The 21461-nt window shown below is 35.8% G+C and overlaps 1 protein-coding gene across 3 annotated transcripts; it reads left to right on the forward strand.

Annotated features, from left to right (window-relative positions):
* Nucleotides 1–1141: 1141 nt before the first annotated feature.
* LOC128998282 (structure-specific endonuclease subunit slx1) lies at nt 1142–18897 on the forward strand. Of its 3 annotated transcripts, none has more exons than XM_054424351.1 (6): nt 1142–1184; nt 5926–6218; nt 7858–7909; nt 13610–13795; nt 14717–15154; nt 18651–18897. In XM_054424351.1, exons 2-5 carry the CDS (start codon nt 6022–6024, stop codon nt 15041–15043), a joined length of 762 nt encoding a protein of 253 aa, XP_054280326.1. In that variant the 5' UTR covers nt 1142–1184; nt 5926–6021; the 3' UTR covers nt 15044–15154; nt 18651–18897. The 3 variants fall into 3 exon arrangements, with proteins under 3 accessions (XP_054280326.1, XP_054280327.1, XP_054280325.1); XM_054424352.1 differs by lacking the exon at nt 1142–1184 and adding an exon at nt 1490–1563; XM_054424350.1 differs by lacking the exon at nt 1142–1184 and adding an exon at nt 3501–4021.
* The last annotated feature ends 2564 nt before the right edge of the window (nt 18898–21461 follow it).

The following is a 21461-nucleotide window of genomic DNA, read 5'->3' on the forward strand; positions in this document are numbered from 1 at the left end:
TTTTCGAGAGTCAATAATTGGATATTACACAGAAAGGGTTTTTGGCAATTATTTATGTCTACAACGCGATTTCATGTAATTTTTTGATGTCTACTAACAGTTTTTTTTTTTTTTTTCACGCTGAATCCAAAAATGCAATCAGTTTTTGACGGAGAGATTCTTTAATATTGTCTGGAAGTCTCTGATAATGTGTAATATTTAGGAAAAAATAAGTTTTCTTGAAGCTATAGATATTAATCAGGTTTAAGACTTAAGATAAAACAGGGGATTAACTTATTTTAAATTTCCCAACCAAGAAAAGAACTACCTGTAGGCTTGTAAGATTATAATACAAAATTATTAAGAAAATTGTTCTCTTTTAACAGTAGAGGGAAGATCAAATGACTTATAGCACAGATAATATAACCCCTACTATAATAGTAGGGGTTATATTATCTGTGCTTATAGCTAGGGATTTAATAGCCTAAATTTAATATGTTTATGGGGGGGATGAGGAACTTGGATAACAGTTAGCTTGTTGAAAGTTACAATAAGTCATAAGTTCTTTATTCCAAAATAAAAATAATACATTGTATTAGAAAAGTCATTACTTAGTATTTAATACAGTACGGATTTAAACTGAACCACGGCCACATTTAACTACAGGCCGCGGCCTGGTAGAATTGGCAACGTTGCAAGTGGTGTTTTTTAGTGACAGACGTCCATAAGATAACATGGCAGACAGATGACATCAGCTCATTAATTCGCACTTTATTGATTTAAATTTATGAACATAAATTTATGAAAATATTGAAAATAAAACATACAGAATTGAAAACCGAAAAAAAATGAATTAAAAATCTATATCTGTACATTTTAAGCGTAGTTAATATTGTCATAGTCCAGTAACCAATATTTCGTAAATACACAAATACAATTAGCTGCTTCCAAACAAAACAGCTGTTCCAAACAACACCACTTGCGACGTTGCCACTTCGAAGGCCGCGGCCTGGAGTTGAAGGCGGCAGTGACTGAACACATAGCCACATAGCGTAGAGAAACCCCTGTGGTCCCGGTTCCTGTCACCTGTCGCTGTCAGCTCCAGCTGTCAGCTGCTCAGTGCTCAGCTGTCACCCTGTCAACTGTCTAGTGCTAGTGTCACTCTCTCTCTGGTCGGCGAAGGAGTTGACTACACACACACACAGGTAACCTAACCTAAAGATTTACATTAAGGTTTAGATTAGGATTTTAGACAGGCCCGTTTATTTATTCAACTGTGGGTTTTGCCGACAGCTTGCATTTTTAGTATCAGATCAAACAGAACCGTTCTGAAGGAAAGGTCAAACTCTTCTGGTACCTATAGGCTACGGACCACAGGCTAGGTTAGGTTAAGTAACAACTTTTTAAATGAAAGAGAAGAAAATTTATATTTTAATGTACAAGTAACTTGTATTGATTGTAAAAGTAGTGTTTACCGTATGAATGAATAAATAAATCCCCTAACCTCTTGTAGGGGATATAAGTTAACAGAAGAAACTTCGTGTGATCGGAATAATATGAGTGAACTTAGCGGTAGTGCGGGCAGTAAGTTTAGCCTACCCTACCTAGGCTAACTGCGAAACTATCAAATTGAAAATGTCAATTAATAATCAATATATTTAACTACAGTAGAAACTCTTTAATCCAAACTAATTGGGACCAGGGGTAGTTCGGACTATTGAATAGTTCGGATTTATTTATTTATTCTTTCAACGGTAACACCATTTTTACATTGGAATAACATTAAATAGGATTAAATCACTTTATAAACATAGCATAATTAGGTAATAAATATGAACAATAATAAGAATAAATTAGAAAGCAGACATGACATGCAAAAGTCATAACCAGTATAAAAGAAAACAAAAATACATTCATAGGCTGAATCATTTCAAGTGTAAGACATACAAAAACATAGCAAATTAGGTACAGGCTACTAAAATACGTGCAAACACGGAAAATACGGATTACAGAACATATTGTTGTTTTTACATAACAATAGCTAAAACATGGCTAAAACTGATCAACATTATTTAGGGAAAAGTGAAAAATGTTTTATAAAGTAAAATACAGTGTTTATTTAGTACAGTAGTAAACATGGTGAATAAACAGTAACTTAAGTACACTGTACATTAAATACAGTATACAATAAAGAACTGCTGTGCAGTGTATAGAGTACAGCAATGAGGGGTTCGGATTAGTGGACGTACGGATTACAGGGGTTCGGATTAAAGAGGTTCTACTGTATATCAATTATAACATCAAACTGTCATAACCTAACCTAACTAACCAACTTGCTGATAATGAAAAAATCAAATGAAGGTTTACTAATAGAATCGATGGTTTCAATCGATATTTGCATAGTCCAGAAACTGTACGCCTAATATCGATAGAAACTATTGATTCAATTAGTAAACCTTCATTCAATGGTTTTCATTATCAGCAAGTTTGGTTAGTTAAGTTAGGTTTTGACAGTTTCATTTTTTAATTGTTATAGTTAAAAATATTGATTATGAGGCCTAATTAATAGTTTGAATCGATACTACCGTAGCCCAGTTTAGAACCTGTACCCGGCCAACTTGGTGTATGTGTTAAGTTAAGTTATAAGTTAGGCTAAATTATATTGATTCAATTATAGTGTGACTTACATGACACATAGTCATTTTAAGTAACACAGTACAACAGTATGGCATGAAACTAACTCATTCTATAGTGGTTGAAGGGGCTTGGAGATAAGGTGTTATCTATAACTTAAGTTATGCTTGTCATTGCGTAGTTTTGAGTATGGGTAACAGTGTGTAATTACACCAACTTATATAAGTTACCAATAAATATTGGTGCAGGAAATTCACTTTCATCTCAGTAGGAAGGTTTTTATCCAAATTGCTCTGGCATTTAAGTACTGTACTTACTTGATATAGGTGCCTCGACACAAACTTTTACAGGCTAGTTATTACGGTACCTCCTGAATCCAAAAATTATTTTTTACTGCTAATGAATATTACTAGGTGATATAGGTAACTGTTTAATACGACTTTTGGAGAATATATCATCGGCAGTAAGCCTAATGGCGTCACATCGCTATAAGTTAGCCTAATTAGGTTAATATGATTAGGCCTACGGTGCTGCTAAGTTAAGTTACAAGATGAAGTGAAGAAAGTTTCTGCGATGATGAGAAGAAGAACATCGTTGAGTAAAAATTATCACTAGGTTAATAAGGCTATAGAAATGTAGGCCTCCATTTAGTGATTCTGCAAGATAACATTCCTTAAATTTATGTCGTATTCCCAGTTTCAAGAACAAAGGATTAACTTTTTGGTTTGCCTTATGATTGCCAGGTTCTTGAAGATTGTAGATGTTAAGGCTCTATGTACATTTTGCCACAAGTGTGGCATCTTCGGGAGCCACCTGAACACCTGAAAAGTAATCAGAATTGCCATATTTCATTTCCTGAATCATTAAAAATCCTCAAACGTACAAATTTTAAGTCAATAGCTGAAGCCCAAGAAAGCTACCATATCTATACATATCCATAGTTCAAACCCAGACACCCTGCCAAACAAAAAAGAAGACTACAATAATTGCATAATTTACAAATTAGTAAACCAACTAGAAGAACAATGTGACAACGCCACAGAGAATTGACAACGTCACAGTCTTATAAGAGAAAGGTCTAACATCATACTTGAATACTTTTCAATTAAATGAGCATAAACTCACCCCCATCCCCTGACCTTCCAAACATACCTCAAGCCAATACAAGGACAATAGCCAAACAATCAGCCAGTGACATATGTAGCGCCTCTGGTCCGTGCATGCTCGTATGCCTACACCCGCACTGTAAATCTTCATCCGACCGATAATGTAAATAAATATATTAATATGGTTTTTTAGTGTTTTTAAATGACGTGATTACAAACTCTGCTGCTGAAGATGCCACACCTGTAGCGAAATTTACTCAAGCTTAAACATCTACAATCTTCGAGAATCTGGCAATGATGAGGTAACATAATCAATAATGTTTCTTTTAAAGGGAGTTTGACAACAATTTATCAGAACTATTGGTTTTCAATAACGGTATTCGTTGGATCTGCCAAGGTGTTGCCCCAACGTGTTATTATAATAACCAGGAGTTTGCGGCAACCGGCAACAGGTTAGCCTGACAATAGTTGTTGTGTGGCAACCCTGTTATTCATCCTGTTATGTTATGCATATCTCTACATATTAGGCGAGCTTGCTCGAAAAATCAAACGTGATCTACTGTCGGTAAACGACGTTGCTGCCATCAGTCGGGACATTGTTGAACTAGAACTAGGTTGCCAAGCAAGGCTAATTTGCAAGCAATTAAAAACTAATACAAAATAAAATGTCAAAGATAGACAAGTTGCTGTATTGGAATCACTACAATCACTAACACAAAGATTCACTTTAATACAGTGTAGATTATAATTTTGCTTAGTCAGTGATTTTATAAGCAAGTATAAATAATCACAAATCCTTACAGTGTGGGAAATGAAATAATTATTTTTTCTGATATTCAGGTTACATAGCAGGATTGTAACTTTCCTAGTTGTTTTAGTTTGATTCCTGTTCATGTTTTTAATACTATTTTTGGATCAAATATTTAGAAATTCACCAAGTCCTGAACAGGGAGTTTTAAATTGCGCTCCATGTTGAATTGATGCCCACGGGCGGGAGCCGCTGGGCTATGTTCGGCTGCATCTTAAAAATGCAGTTCTTAAAAATAAAGTCCATCATCTGCTCTTATATTATTATATTATATTATATTATATTATACTTGCAAACATTTTTGAACTGAGTGGTTCTAAATATGGTTAAACTCAATTAGGCCTACAGCACTATCTGTTTCACTGTCTCAAAAAATATTTGGGGATAGTAATTATAGCCCAATTTGGAATTCATAGAAGACTACCCAATCTAGTTTCCTATTGTGCCAACAACTACAACTAGAAGTCAGATATGCTCAAGAATGGTAGTTTAAGATATTGTTATTTTTTATTCTTTAATAATCTATACTTATTTAATACGCAAGCAAGTTTTTTGTGACAATTACTCCTCCAAAACTACGGAACCGATTGACATGTTTTTGGTGTCATGGGAAAGAGTGTAGCGTGAAGTTGTGCAAGAAACTTTCTTTTTAGGGAAATAATTAGAGATTGAGGCCCTGGGGCCCTTTAAAGTTTTTTATTTCTCCATAAGATTAACATGGGAAACAAACATTGTTATAAAACTCCAGCTGTTGTCAGAAATTAAAAGTGAGAACAAGAACATATGTTATTTACAGGAAATGTTAATTATATTGAACTGTTATGTAAATCTTGAGTATTTTTATTAGTTACGTAATATTTGAGTTGACTCTTTTAAACTCTTCGGAAATTATGACTGTTATTCGTTTTGAAATAACTCCTGTACTTTGCAATTGATTGAATTCGAGCAACATGTACACTACCTATATTTTTCATAAGGATATGACGACATAATGAGTAATAAACAATGTATTCACACAAATAAAACAATAATTCCGCTTACTGGGTGAAGAAAATTCTGTTTTATCCCGCATGAGTTTTTTTTCTTCTATTACTTTAAGTCAATGGTTTTCAAAAGTGGTTTTCTATGAATATTATTGTGAACTTAAAAAAAGTTGTTTTAAGTAGGCTAACTAAGGCCTACTTGAATCTTGGGTCTAAAAGTTTTGTAAAAGTATTAATTTTAGCAAATATCTTAACTTAGCAAAAATACATAGAACAAAGAATAATAAATTGTATGCTACAGCGTGTTAGCCTAAAAAGATTAGGCCTGCCCTACAGTTTTTATTACAGTTTTCAGTTTTAATTCTGTTTTCTATTTTCTTTTTAAGTTTAATTTTTCATTGTTCTCCTGTTACAGATATTAGCCAAGTTGTAATTTTCAAACAGAAAGAAAGAACCTAAAAGAAAGTGATTAATCTAACACAATCATAGATTGGAGAACTTGAATAAGGTGATGGCTTCTCAAAGTGAAATTTCTACATTCGACACTGTAGAACACTTTTTTGGCGTGTACTTACTGTATAGTTTACATGAAAAGTACAAAGGAAGAACCTATATTGGATTTACAGTAGACCCCAATAGACGAATAACTCAACACAATAAAGGTTCTCAGTCAGGAGGAGCAAGGCGTACTAACAATAGAGGACCTTGGTGAGTAGACTAAAGCAAGTAACTTAAGTCATACCCCCCCTCCCCCCTAAAAAGATCCCACATCCGCCCTCTCCCCCTGAAATTGCCCCCCTCCCTTTCAATTCAATTCAATTGGGGGTTTTAAATTGTGTCCCTTTGAGCCCTAAATTACTGGTTAGGATTGATCATCTAGAGCAACATAACCTAACATTCAATTACACCTATGCAAGCCAACCCATCGAACACAGCTAAAAACTGTAGGTCTACTTGACATGTTCTGCAATCTGTGAGTCATGTTTACAATCAAGCTTGGCCTTAAGTCATAGGTACCTGTATTGATGATGTGTTAGAATGATAGGTCTGATGGCCAGGCAGTCTAAGGCCCCGTCTATGCATGAAGAGCGGGAGCGGTAGCGGTTTCCAACACCATTGAATTTAATAAAACTGTTTAGTCATAGGGAGCGGTAGCGCAGTTGTCCCCCAGCAGCGGTTTCTAATTCGAGGGCTGTGTTAGTTAGAAATCGCATTGGTTATTTGAGAGTAAGCTGTTTTCAACTACATTGAGTCAAATGAGACTGTTTAGGCACGGCGGGAATCCAGTCCAACTTGGCCAAACTACCTACGTGCACATGCAATTTCTTCTGGATTTGGTCAGAGGTTATTCATTTACTGTAAGCTCGTGTTTGACGGAGTGATGGAGTCTGCGGAAGAAGAGCAACACTTTTTGATGAACAATCCATTGATGAAATGAGACAAAAGGCTTAAAAAACAGAGATTTAAAAAAGATTTAAAGGATAGATTTAAACCTAATCTTTTTTGTCTTAGTTTTCTCTTTTTAATTATTAAGTAAGTGCTACAAATAGTAAAGGGATCCATTGCACTTGTAGGCTAGACCATTACTGTTATTTGGCAGAGGGTTGGCAAGATTGCACAATTTGGCACAATTTTTACAACCGCTCCGCGTGCATAAACGTAGCCTAAGGTGCTGCTTCCCTGGCCAGGTACCAGTAGGCTACTGTAGATTGAGTGATTAAATCCTGTCTCAGTGGAACTCATGAACAGTTTAACCCTCTGTGGCACAGCTTGGCAGAAGAATTCCTCCTAATTGAATGGCCAACAGCTCAGGTAAAAATTTGGATTGGCGTATTTGTGAGTTGTTGTTCTTCAATTTAGGCATTTTACTACTTACAAAGTTGTACCTGTTGTAGTCACACCTCCTTGAAGTGTGAACACCAAACATTTTTTTCATGAGTCAGTAATTTTTAATTATTTGTTCAGTATGAAAACACACTCACACATTAACCAATATCAAACACACATTGATTTTTTTCGCTTGTTAAAAATAGTTCTAGGGTAGGTCTGCAATCAATAAAAATACCTAGGGCTCAAAGGGCTACTTAATGCACATTTTGATATTCAGCTATTAAGATACCAAAAGGTAGTAGTCTATGACTTTCAAATCTATGTGATTCTCCTTCATCAGTATTTTAACATTTGTCTAGGTAAGATAGCTTAATTATTGAACATTATCAGTTGCACTTTTTTCATTCACATAAACTTATCAAAGCATAAACTTAATATTTTTTTTATAAACATTTCAGTAGGCCTATACCTAACATTTAAGTTACGGCAAAATATTTCACTTGCAAAAATGTTACAGGGAAATGGTCCTGATTGTACATGGATTTCCCAACGATATATCTGCACTAAGGGTAAGTAATTACTTGTTTGACATTGTAAGATTGCTTAGTGTTAGGCCAGGCGCACACAGGCGATTTTGAGTTGCGCAACAGTTGCCCAACTAATCGGGGGACTGTTGCGCAACTCTCTCGGAGACTCTGAAGTCTAGCGACAGTTGAGCTGGAGTGCGCTCACAGGCAACTTTTTAGTCGCGGATCTAGTCTTGAGACGTGTTGGAAATACATTCGTTACAGCGTTCCGAATGGATTTCAATGATACAGCCGTAGTATGTGCTTTGTTGCTGAAGTTTCGCGCGCGAAAGATAAAGAGAAGATACTGGGTTCATCCCATATATAGTGAGCGACTTGTGAAAGGACAGTTTCAATGACTTTAAATATAGTCGGCCTCTTCTCAACTTCATCAATTAATTGTTCGACATCCTCATCACGCACACTCATACTTGTAATTTTCTAAAAACTTCACACAACAAGAGAGCAAACACCAGTGACAGTTCTGGCCGCGAGTAGTTGAACTCCTGGGGTGAGACTGAGCGACAAAGCGACTATTTAGTTGCATGTGTGCGCATCTACACTTGTTTCAATGGATACCAAACCTGGAGCGACAGTCCCACAACAATTGAGTCGCAGAGCAGTCGCTGGCAAATTGGGTCCGGGAACATCGGTTGCAACAGTTGCGCGACTGTCCCCAGACTGTTTCCTTCGTGTGCGCACTCCAATTTAAAACAATGTTGAACATTTTAGTCGGGCAACTGTTGCGCGACTCAAAATCGCCTGTGTGCGCCTGGCCTTACTCTTCAGAGCTACTTTGTAGTGAAACAGACCAAGGTACAGAGTAAGATTTATAAGTGGCTTTGATGTACAAGTACCTAAAGACAATAAGGCCTGGTTCACACGAACGACTTTTCTAGCAGACTAGGCTTGGACTAGGTATGCGGTATGCACTAGGTTAGCACGACTGGGTAGCAGACTACAGGATCACACCGGTTCACACGAGCGACATTTCCACGGACTAGGTAAAAATATCGATATCAAAACCACTCTGATCCATCACTGTTCCACAGTGAGAACAAAGGGAAGAATACGAGCTGCAGCGCGACTACCCGATCGCTTGTGTGAACGCTCCCATAAGGCTACATGTACTGCTACGCAGTCCGACTGGGAGACTGGGTAGTTGCCACGACGGACTGGGAAGCGGGGCCCGACTAGGTTTTTGGACTTCAAGCTCGAACACGACTAGCTAGTCGGCGTCCTAGGCTCGTGTAAACGGCTCCATTTGATCCTGTGGTCCGCTTCCCAGTCGTGCTTACCTAGTCCGAGCCTAGTCCGCTAGGTTTGTCGTTCGTGTGAACCGGGCCTAATTTAAGATAATTACAGACAACAAACAATAAGGCTCCCATATTAACAACCATAGTACTCCAAGCTATTTATCTTCTATGCCAGGGGTCTCCACCTTATTTTACTCATGGGCCGCATGGTAAATTTTTGGAGGGAAGGTCGGATTGTTAACATTTCCGTGCAGAAAGGTAGCCACCTCCGAAATATCCCACAACAATAGTTATTTGTGTAACTAGTGGGCAAAGTGGCACTTTGCTGCACACAAGATAAATGTTTACGCACGAGCGGTAGGCGAGTGTGGAAAGATTCTCGTGTTACACATTATGTTTTTCCTACAGTGACTATAAATCATATAAATAATTGGTCTTTCAAACACTGTACAACATGATTTTAGGTTAGGTCAAATCCAAACATTGAACGATATGGGAAACCCTGCAGCAGCTGATTGTAGTCGTAATATCAAGAAGTGTTGCCAACTTATTTTCAAGCGTACACGGATTACGTGCATAGTAAAAACACACTTTTTTGTGTTCTTTGTTTGAAGTTCATTGTTGGTGATGGTGAGTTAATGTTGTTCAAAGGTTTATTGCGGACATTTTCCATCACGAATGTAAAAAACAATACACAACGTTTCGGGATCTGGAATCTGATCCCGTCTTCAGGTGAAAAAAACTTAACTAACACATTACGACTAACAATACACAAACGCCCAACCTAAGTTGGAATACACTACCGAGGGTAGTAGTCAAAAAATATGCACTGTATAGCAGTCAAGTCATGATACAACATGCAATTAATAACAAATCACAAAACACTATAATTTATAAAAGGTTTACGTACAAAAAACTCACACAATGGAACACTAACAACACCGTACGCTATGACTCCACCAATGAGACTGAACCAACATGGCTGACCAATCGGAAACACGGAGACAACAGAAATGGCTTCCGGTCCCTGGAAAAGTAAAACCAACAAAATGGCGGAGCGATGTACGATGCCGCAAGATGGGTGTTAATTATGTTTATTCATATCACGAGTTTTACTACGAGTGAACATAACGTGCGAATTTTGAGGAGAACTCATTATTTCCCTATTTATTGAACAATTAAGTTCCCTATCCTTTAGTTCCTTGTTCAAAATGGGTAGCCAAAGTGGCCTTATTTCAACCGATGACTGACTGATTGGTTGGTCTGCTAATTTAATGTATGAGGCTTCAATGAGTTTACGTTTGAAAAAATGAGGTTCCTTATGGACAATTTTTGCCTCTTCAAAATTCATACGATGATTTTCGGACCAGCAATGATGAGCGATCTTAGATTTTTCCACTCACTTTTAGGTTTAGTGGAAAAATCTAAGATCGCTCATCATTGCTGGTCCGAAAATCATCGTATGAATTTTGAAGAGGCAAAAATTGTCCATAAGGAACCTCATTTTTTCAAACGTAAACTCATTGAAGCCTCATACATTAAATTAGCTGACCAACCAATCAGTCAGTCATCGGTTGAAATAAGGCCACTTTGGCTACCCATTTTGAACAAGGAACTAAAGGATAGGGAACTTAATTGTTCAATAAATAGGGAAATAATGAGTTCTCCTCAAAATTCGCACGTTATGTTCACTCGTAGTAAAACTCGTGATATGAATAAACATAATTAACACCCATCTTGCGGCATCGTACATCGCTCCGCCATTTTGTTGGTTTTACTTTTCCAGGGACCGGAAGCCATTTCTGTTGTCTCCGTGTTTCCGATTGGTCAGCCATGTTGGTTCAGTCTCATTGGTGGAGTCATAGCGTACGGTGTTGTTAGTGTTCCATTGTGTGAGTTTTTTGTACGTAAACCTTTTATAGATTATAGTGTTTTGTGATTTGTTATTAATTGCATGTTGTATCATGACTTGACTGCTATACAGTGCATATTTTTTGACTACTACCCTCGGTAGTGTATTCCAACTTAGGTTGGGCGTTTGTGTATTGTTAGTCGTAATGTGTTAGTTAAGTTTTTTTCACCTGAAGACGGGATCAGATTCCAGATCCCGAAACGTTGTGTATTGTTTTTTGTGTTGTTTGGTTGGAATACTGGTGTGCGCCAAAGTAAAAACTGTGTGCTAAAGTAAGGCTTTCTGTATTATAATCTGTGCAATATCTCGATGATGCAATGATCTCGAGTGCACTAAAGGCCTTTTGCACTTGTGTTACACATTATATTTTTCCTACAGTCACTATAAAGCATATAAATAATTAGTCTTTCAAACACTATACAACACATTTTTAGGTTCAGCTGGCAACATAAATAGGTGCCCTAGAGAAAGTAGTCACCGGTCCGTATCTCTCCGCTATTTTTTCCTCGGCAAGCAATGTGCTCCGCCACTTGACAAAATAGTTCCATATTTTTTTGTCATTTGAAGTGGTTTCTGTGCCTAAAAAGATGCTTTAAAGGTATTTTCTTGTTAAGATTGTAGGAATGTTTGAAAAACGTTTAAAAGAAAAGTTCAGAAATACCAAAACTATAAACACTAAATGACAGGTAAAATCGTAGTTAAAATATTCAATCAGCTGTTTATAGTATTATTATCTTTAAGTGTTGCCAACCTATTGCGTACACGGACTACGTGCATAATAGTACCATGCTGTTTTGTGTTGTTTCGTTGGAATCCTGATGTGCGCCAAAGTATAAACCGTACGACAAAGTATAAACCGTATGACAAAGTATAAATATGCAGCAATTAGCAGCTTTCTGTACTATAAACAGTACAAGGAAGCCAACTTTGTCGGGTGACTGTAAGAAAAATAGTTTTTAATTAGGATCGATGATTTTTGAAATGAGCTTGCTGATTTTTTTAGTTGCTTATATAAAAATTTTTACTAACTAAATTTGTTTATGCTTTTGTGCAAATAATGATGTGGCCAAACAAAATAACTGAATAGCCACAAACCTCACATACATTTTTTTATGGGTTTACAAATTGTGTTTGTTATATTTATAATTTGTCATAACAAAAGTAGTCATAAGATTTTTGAGTTATTAGCCTATGAATTAATTGTGAAGTATATTTAACAGGTTCAGTCCCAGCCGGCACACACCTCTGTATGTAAGGTCTCACATCACGCGGGAGTGAGTGTGTTAACATGATATTATATTTGTTCTGTAATGGGATTTTTTAAGTAGGGTTGATGAAAAAACAGTATGACACAATACCAAATCTTTTTGATGAACTACAAACTTTACTTAATTTAACATTTGATTGTAATTGCGATAAGAAAACTTGACAAGGACTTTTCAATGAGTGTGAAGCTAAAAACAACAGTAATTTTAAGAGAGAATTTCGCATAAGGCCTATACCACTCAATGGTGAGCCAAATCAGGGCTAACATTTTTTGTTCTGATCTTTAGGATTGATATCAAAGTTTCATCTAACTTGGAAGATCTGTATTTAGATAGCTCGATCACTACGAACATGGTTACACATAATTTTCATTTATTGATAAAAACATTGCAAGTGAGAAAAGTGTACTATCTATTATCAAACAGGGTTTCAGCAAACCTGGGCACTGAGAATGGTACTTGAATTTGGTATGGACCAGGGATTACAAAATTATCACTAATACCCAATAAGCCTCAATTCATTGACAGCTTTCCATTCATTCTCTTTTAACATCATTAGTAAATTGTGATTGCTGGAGATCCTCACAGTATTACTGATACCGCAAGAGATGTACCATGCAGTCACGTTAGCAGGAGACAATCACCGTATGGTAGAGGCTGCAAAATATGCTCGCGAATGTTGCCGTGACCATAAGTGACGATTGTGGCATTGCCGAGACCGCACGATATGCTCACGAGTGTTTCCACGGTCGTGAGTGACGATCATGTCATCGCCGAGACAGCAACATTTACTTACTATTGTTGCCGCGACGGTGAGTACCGATCATGGTATCGCGGAGACCTAAAAATTTATTAGTTACGAGTATTGCCGCGATCGCAGGAGATGATCAAAATTTTGCCGAGACCACAAGATTAGCAGACAAGTTTTGCCGCGACTTTGACGATCATCGGTGTATAGGCCTACCTACCATCATATAAAAATAATTATTTCTCAGTAGGCCTTTGTGGCGGGCCGTAGGTTGGAGATCCCTGTTTTATCCGATTGTTTGTTATTCGCTATGGTCTTGTCACTGATGTCTTGTTGGACTATATCAAAAGGTGTGTTTCTTTCTGTATAGCCTTTAAATATAAATTAGTTCATAGTTGAAAAATTTGGCCTATTGTAACTTTCAACATGTTATTATCGATTCTCTGATAGCCTACAGCATTGTCTATAAACATTTTTGTGTAAAATACCTACATTTTCTCTAATAAAAACAAACATTTTCAGTTTGAATGGGCTTGGCAACATCCAAAAAGATCTAGACGTTTAAGAGAACTTCATCGGAAGAAGCCAAGAGAAAATCAATTCCAATATTGTTTGAGGATTCTACTGGAGATGCTAAGAATGGGACCTTGGAGCAAATTGCCTTTAACAGTTCGTTGGTTGGCCGAGGAGTTTTACCAAGAATTTCCAGTAAGTGGGTCTTACCTGTAATGACAGGTTACATTGCAGGGTAAAAATAATATAATAACTACCACTTTAATATTAACACTTGTTATTAATGGATTTTTTGAACTTGTTATTAATGATTTCATACCTTGATTCCACTATGTATACTGATGTAATGGATTCAAAAAATCTTATAATCAAACATTAAAACTTCATGTTGTGTTAAATATTTTTATGCTCAACATAGAAATTAGTTCTTGTTCGTTTGTATTTATTAATCTTGAGCTTTTCATTGGCAACTCATGATACAATTCAGACAATCGGAAGTCCTTGTTTGGGTAAGTAATTTTTTTCTGTAGGCAAAATTGGAAGCATTAACATTGCCAGAATATTATAACTAAACTACCTGAGCGCTCACCTAACATTGCAGAAACTTATTTGAGCTAATCTGATTTGTGATTGCTTCTCCCCTCACGTCTTTAGAGCTTTAAAAGTTTTTACTACGTCTGTTTCCCCTAGATATCTGGTTCATAACACTGGATTGAGGGATAAAATCCTGTGACAGTTTTCTCTTGATTTATGCTTTGACCACATGATGAATAAACAAACCTAAAAGTCTCGAAGGATTTTTACCAAGTTAATCTGTCTTAATCTGTTTAATCTGTTGTTAAGGGAAAATCTTGATTGAAGCTGTCACTGAGTTGAAAACCTGCTGTGAAAGTAGGCTAATTGTCTTGAAATATAAAGCCTAATGAAAATTTGGATAAATTAACTTTTCAAGTTGTCCTATCATACATATTTGGCATTAATTTCCATCCAAACGTTCATTTATTACTTAGATAAAAACTTGAGTTGGTACCTTTTTATCCTGGGCCAGAGAGAAAATAAAGCTTTAGTAATATATTTTTAGTATTTCCACTAATACTCCAATTTTGTTTATTGCAGGTAGACAAATGTCCTCCAATGCATATGCCAATCACTATTGGTCCAGTTCGCTCTAAGAAGGTGATAACAAGTACTACTGAGGTCCCAACAAGTTCTACCAAAACCTGTCTTATTTGTAATGAGACAATCCCAATTGAAGATTTGGTGCAATGTGTCACACCTGGGTGTTCACTCCACAGTCATCTTCTTTGCCTTGCGTCATTGTTCATTGGAAACAACTCCCAAAACCTTCTACCTGTCGAGGGATATTGCCCACAGTGCAACACATATGTACTCTGGGGAGATATTATAAGGAAAAGAATTGGCTGCATTATAGACTCTAAATAATAACCTGTGTGTTGGAAATTAATTTGAATTTATAACAACTGAGTCTGATCTTTGGTACCATCCAAACTCATAATTCTTTTGGGTTCAATCAGTTTCACCTGGCATATTGAGGTATTGTAACATTTTTATTGTTCAATTAAGTTACTAAGTAGACATTTCATATCAACATTCGTCAATGTTATGAGCATATTGTGCAGATGGTGGAAAAGAAATGATGAGCATGCTTCAGAAGAATCATCTCGCTGAACACATAACCACTTAAAATGCAACTTAAAATGCTACATACATCAGGTATTGAAGTAATTATGTATATAAACAAACAGGGCAGCGTCTGCTAGTTGCAGGAAAAATGTTTGTCACAAATATAAATTTGTTAAAAAATAATCTCTGTTCGGATTTAATGTATGATTGTTATTTCTTATTTGATGTTGATATTTTGAACAAAGTTTTTAGCGTCAGAATTAATCCATATTCAAGTTGGAGTCCGGTGGGGGGGAGGTGAAAGGCTGCGGTTTTGGGAAGGAAACACTGCCGTTACTGGTTACTGAGGGGGCAGCGGATGGTGACCAATGAAGAATATAGGCCTAATCAATGTTGATATGATTAAGTTTAACAAAATGTCTAAGAAAGAATGAAAATTATAGATGTTTTTGTACTTCTTTCTGTATTTTTATAGGTGCACGGTGACTTAACTTGCATGATTTGGCTAGTATTATTTCACTACTTAGCCTACTGTTCTTATGCCATACCCCCAAACATAAAAAATAAACTTTACATTTTTTGTACATTAACGTTTTATATTTGTTGGTCAGTGATACGAATGTTGGTATCACTATATAGATAGTATCACTGGATAGTGCAAAAAATTTAACTGGCACATATTCATCAGAGGAACCAACCTCTTAAGAATCAAAATTATTAGTACTGTATTGCAATTGCAACCTTTCAACAGCCGAAGGTTTAAGGTGGCTGAGGGACTAATTCATTGTTACTTGTATGTACATACATTGAATAAAAAAAATTTCTATTGCCAATACACTAAAACTGGGAAAGTGCAAAATTTGGCAACGTAATTTAAAAATGGCCGTAAAATTTTCATTTTTAAAGCAATTGTGATTACAAGAAACATATCCAATGCTATTCATCGCCAGATGACTGGATCATATGACCATGTAGCAAGATAAGCGTGGTAAGTGCAGAAATGGGGGTTTCAAAATGGCCGTGAAAATGCTAATTTTGGAAGGAATTGTGTTTTTGGTGGGTACCCAGATTTCTCACAGAAGACCTCAAAGGAAAAGGATTCACGGCCATTTTACACTCCATAACCCATTTCGGTTTAAATCCTCACTCATTGCCTTAGGGCCATAGCCTTCACTCATTTTGCGATGAATGTCAACATTCGATGTTTCTTGTAATCAAAAACATATTCCTGACCTTATCCCGCACCTGGCAGGAGATTCGATACTTAAAAGAAATTGTAAAACATAAATTGGAAGTATACATGTCAGCTACAGAGCTGCAAATGGTGTCATTCTGTTTAAACATGATGACAGTAAGTAGCAAGGAGCCTCGTTAATGCATACAAGCAAACTGCGGATTTATACGCCAAAACAGCCCTTACCTAAACAACTGCTCTCTAACGAAGTCTTGCAACAATTAATAAACAATAATAATCTTTTTTAATATATGACTAAAGCATAGCATTTTTTAATGTTTTAACAAATGGTTCTATTAAATTAGCATTATTATTGACTACCCTACTTCTGCCCATAAACAATAGATCCTCACTTGGCTTTTCTGTTTAGACACTCCTTTACATCCTATACTAGTCCTTGCAATTCTTCATACAACCCTGGTTAGGTTATGAATTTAACTTGAGACAATCGATAGTTATTTGAATAACTAGTGAGCAAATGCCATTTGCGGTCGTGTTACACATAATATTTTTCCTACAGTCACTATAAAGCATATAAATAATTAATCCCCTCAAACACTACCAGGCCAGACCTCCAGACCAGACTGTCTGACTGCAACCAGATGTCTTGGACGGCCAGACCAGACATTCCAACATTCTTAATTGTGACACTGTAGTGAGAACTCCAACAAATGGATGAAGACTGTCGCGACGGTCGGCGTCTGACAGTCAGCGCTACAAACTCACAGACCAGAAAAAAATAGTGGTGGGGGAACCTCAGACCATCCGTGGTTTGAGGGTTCAACCATCAGACACGCAGACAGTCTGGTCCGAGAAAATCGGTCTGCAGACAGCCCCACACACGATAAGACAAGTACCAGACTCCAGACCAGATGGTCTGGTCTGGAGGTCTGGCCTGGTAGTGTGTGGGGGGCTTTAGTCTTTCAAACGATATACAACACATATTTAGGTTAGGTTTAACCCACGCGTTGAACGGAATGGGAAATACTGCACCAGCTGATTGTAATAGTAGTATCTTTAGGTATTACTTATTTCCAAGAGTACACATATAAACAGTAAAAATCAGTATAAACAGAAAAACAAGTAGATTGTTCTGCAAAAATGCCAATAAAACATTTTCTGACAATTTTATAACTTTCTTACTAACACACCAAGAGGAAAACAATTTGTATGCTCGTTTATACTTATTTCTTGATTTTTCAAGGTAACAGGTTAAATGAAACATGTTTTGCAGTTTCTGCTATTTCCTCTGGTCTACACATATATTCACAATCACTTTCATTGAGCTCATTATTTTTAAACATGTTAGGCCCGCACGAAGAGATTACAATTAATCTTTAAAATATTACACTTTAGGTTATGTTCAAAACAAGCGTTGTATGGAAATAAAATATAAACACAAAATATCAGGTTAAATCGTAGTATTAATAATCAATCAGCTGATCATAGTATACGTATCTTTAAGTGTTGCCAACTTATTTCCAGGCGCACACAGATTATGTGCATGATAAAACCACGCTGTTTTGTGTTGTTTGGTTTGAATCCTGGTGTGCGCCAAAGTACAAACCCTGCGACAAAGTAAGTAAATGCAGCAATTAGCAGCTTTCTGTACTATAATCAGTGCAAGGAAGCCAACTTTGTCGGGTGACTGTAGGAAAAATACTTTTAAGCCGCTTATCTTGGAAGTCCAAGTTAACTTTGAAAAAAATAAATTTTTTAAAAATAAAATACAGAGGCAATAAACACCTACTTTGGCTCCTATCCACACTGCTCATTCATCATTACATAACAACTGTTTATAATAAATTATTTGTAGTAACAACATGCTGTATTAACAGTTTACCCTAGAGCTCCCATTAAATTCATAAAACAGATCCCAACTGACAGTGGCGCTGAAAGATAACATAGTGTCATGATTATGATTGTTATTGTTTAGTAACAATAACATTGATTAAATACAATGCAACAATAACATGCCAACAATAACATGATTAATTATGATTGTAATTTAGCCTCAATAAAGAATAATTCCACTGCATTACATTATGCATACTACTTATGGTTATAAACAAAATATGTCTTTTACTTGTCAAATTTTTCATTCTAGGTTTTTTATAATATTTTAATTTTTAATTGTAAAAATTATTACATGAAACATAATTTATGTTTCAGAAGCTGGATTCACAAGAAGCATAAGAATGGCTGAAATCCTTCTTTTGCAGCATGAACCACACCACCAAAACATCTCCCACCAGTACAGGATTTCTAGGGGAAAACAGTATAAGAATAAGAATAAGAACTTTATTCAGCCAGAAAATATTTCATACAAATACATTGGCTTGTCAATTTTATAAATAAATAATATTCAACAGAAGTCCTTAACAGTCCATTGTCTTGACATATACTCTTCTATAGAATAAAAGGATCCTTTACATAGAAAATAATTTAATTTAGTTTTAAAATCCTTATCACTAAGCAGTCTTATATCTAATGGTAACTTATTGTACAACTTAATTGCAATCATCATTGGTCTTTTATCTGTCTTGGCTAGTCTTACTTTTGGCAAATTAATGTTATTACAAAAACGAGTATTATAACTGTGCACATCTTTTCTACAGTCTAATAAATGAATATTGGCTCTAATATAAAGTAGACATTGTTGTATAAATAAAGAAAACAAAGTCAAAATTTTAAACTCCTTGAATAGATTTTTACAACTATGACACATATCTACACCAGCAATGACTCTAAGAACTTTTTTTTTTGCATAATAAAAACTTCATTTGCATGAGGAGAAGATCCCCAAACAATCAAACCATACCTTAAATGGCTATGAAATAGTCCATAATAAGTCTGTATTAAAGAATTCTGATTCAATTCACCACACAAACATTTCATAGCAAATATACTCGAACTAAGTCTTGCCTTTACCAAATGAACATGATATTGCCAATTTAGAGTAATATCAAAAGTTAGTCCCAAAAACTTTGGATGCAGATTTTCATTTGGCATCTCAGGAATTTCTCTAAGACTAAATACTACAGTTGATGTTTTATCTTTATTTAGAATTAAATTATTTGCTGTGAGCCAGTTCTCAACAACATTTTTATTCAACTCACAGTTTTCTAAAAGTTGACTATAGTCTGAACTCCTGGTGATTATCGTGGTGTCGTCTGCGTATAAAGCAATATCTGTAGGGACATTTACACTTAAGTCATTGACCACTATCAAGAACAATAATGGCCCAAGTACCGAGCCCTGAGGGACTCCACAGGTTACAGGTTTACATTGAGACAGGTTATTTCCTAATGCCACATACTGAGATCTATTTTGCAGATAAGACCTAAATAAATCTAAAGCCACACCTTTGATATTGTAGTGCTTTAATTTTTCTAACAGTACTGTATGTGAAACTCGATCGAAGGCTTTACTTAGATCACAGAAAGTGATTGCAGCAAAGTCCTTTTTTTCAAAACAATCTAGCACCTTATCAACCAAAGAAATAATTGCTTGAGTTGTTGATAAACCTTTTCGGAATCCAAACTGTTGTTTGCATATCAAATCATGGGATTCCAAATATTCCATCAATTGTGTACCAACTACTAGTTCCACTATCTTAGATAAAACAGGTACAATCGCAACAGGCCTATAGTTACCTATATCCTCTTTTTTTACCTTTCTTATAAATAGGAAGCACTTTTGTGATCTTTAAAACATCAGGAAATATTCCCTGTCCTAAACAACTATTAATGAGAACTGTCAGTGGAGACACAAAACTGGTAATGGCTTCCTTAATCAAAGCATTAGTCAAACCATAGTGATCTCGACTTTTTTTAGGAGCTAATTGCTTAACTACATCTATAATATTCTTTTCTGTTACAAACTTAAAACTAAATTCACTAATATTATCAGGTACAATCAGGTTACTTAAATATAAATTGAAATCACAGTTACTATTTACACAAGAACTAGGGCTAATCGAATCTTTGGCAACATTAATAAAAAATTCATTAAATTCATCTGGTATAAAATAATTATTTTTACTACTATTTACAATACCTTTTTTATTTTTATTTACAATACTCCATAACGCTTTTGTTTTATTTTTTGCATTATTAATAAAGCTAACATTTGCCTGTTTTTTTGCCTCTTTAATCTTACGCCTATACACAATCTTGAGTTCCTTATATTCATTTTTATAACAAGTAATATTTGTAGATTTTGAGATTTCATACAGCAAATCTAATAGCCCAGTCAATGAATGCAATAAAACACACTTTTTCGCAACTTAATGGTGGAAAGCTGGATTTTTTATATGTGATAGAACCACATGAGAGGTGTATTTTCCCAAAAGTCCCCACTTCTACCCCTTGAGCTTTCCCCCCCACCCCCCTCCAAACAAAGAAATTGCAGTGTTTTACTTAATGGGTCATGATTCGAATGCTATGTAAGCTATCAAGCTGCAATTTGTTTTGTTTTATTTCTGATTAGTTTTCCTACAACTTTTGTATTAACAACATTTTTCTAAAACCAATACTTAGGGAGATATAAAATTTAAACTTCGTTAAAAGCTTTGTTTCAGAGTGCAAAATTTTGTTTTTCTCCATGTATACTTTTAAATAGAAATAATACACAAATATGGTTCAAACAAAAGTTTTAGTACGTTTTTCAAGGTTTACAAATATATTATTGGTTAGTCATCTAGGTGACCGGGTGAAGAGCTGGGCGTCGGCAAAGAGAGCGCGTGCGGGCTAGTTGAACACTTCTGCGCTGCGTCATCGCATCTAGCCCAGCCAATAAACGCACAAACTGCCTTTTTTCGTAGCTAAATAGTGGAAAGCTGAGTTTGTTATATGTAATGGAACCACTTAAGACGTGTTTTTTTTCAAAAAGTTCCGGATTATCCCCCTTAAGCTTTTCCCCGCAACCCCTTTCAAGCCTGGAAATTACAGTCGTTCACTTTACTGGATATAATTCAAATTC

Source organism: Macrosteles quadrilineatus, unplaced genomic scaffold, assembly GCF_028750875.1.
Source record: "Macrosteles quadrilineatus isolate MER2022 unplaced genomic scaffold, UCM_ALF_1.0 Scaffold_7__1_contigs__length_78375512, whole genome shotgun sequence".
Lineage (NCBI taxonomy): Eukaryota > Metazoa > Arthropoda > Insecta > Hemiptera > Cicadellidae > Macrosteles > Macrosteles quadrilineatus.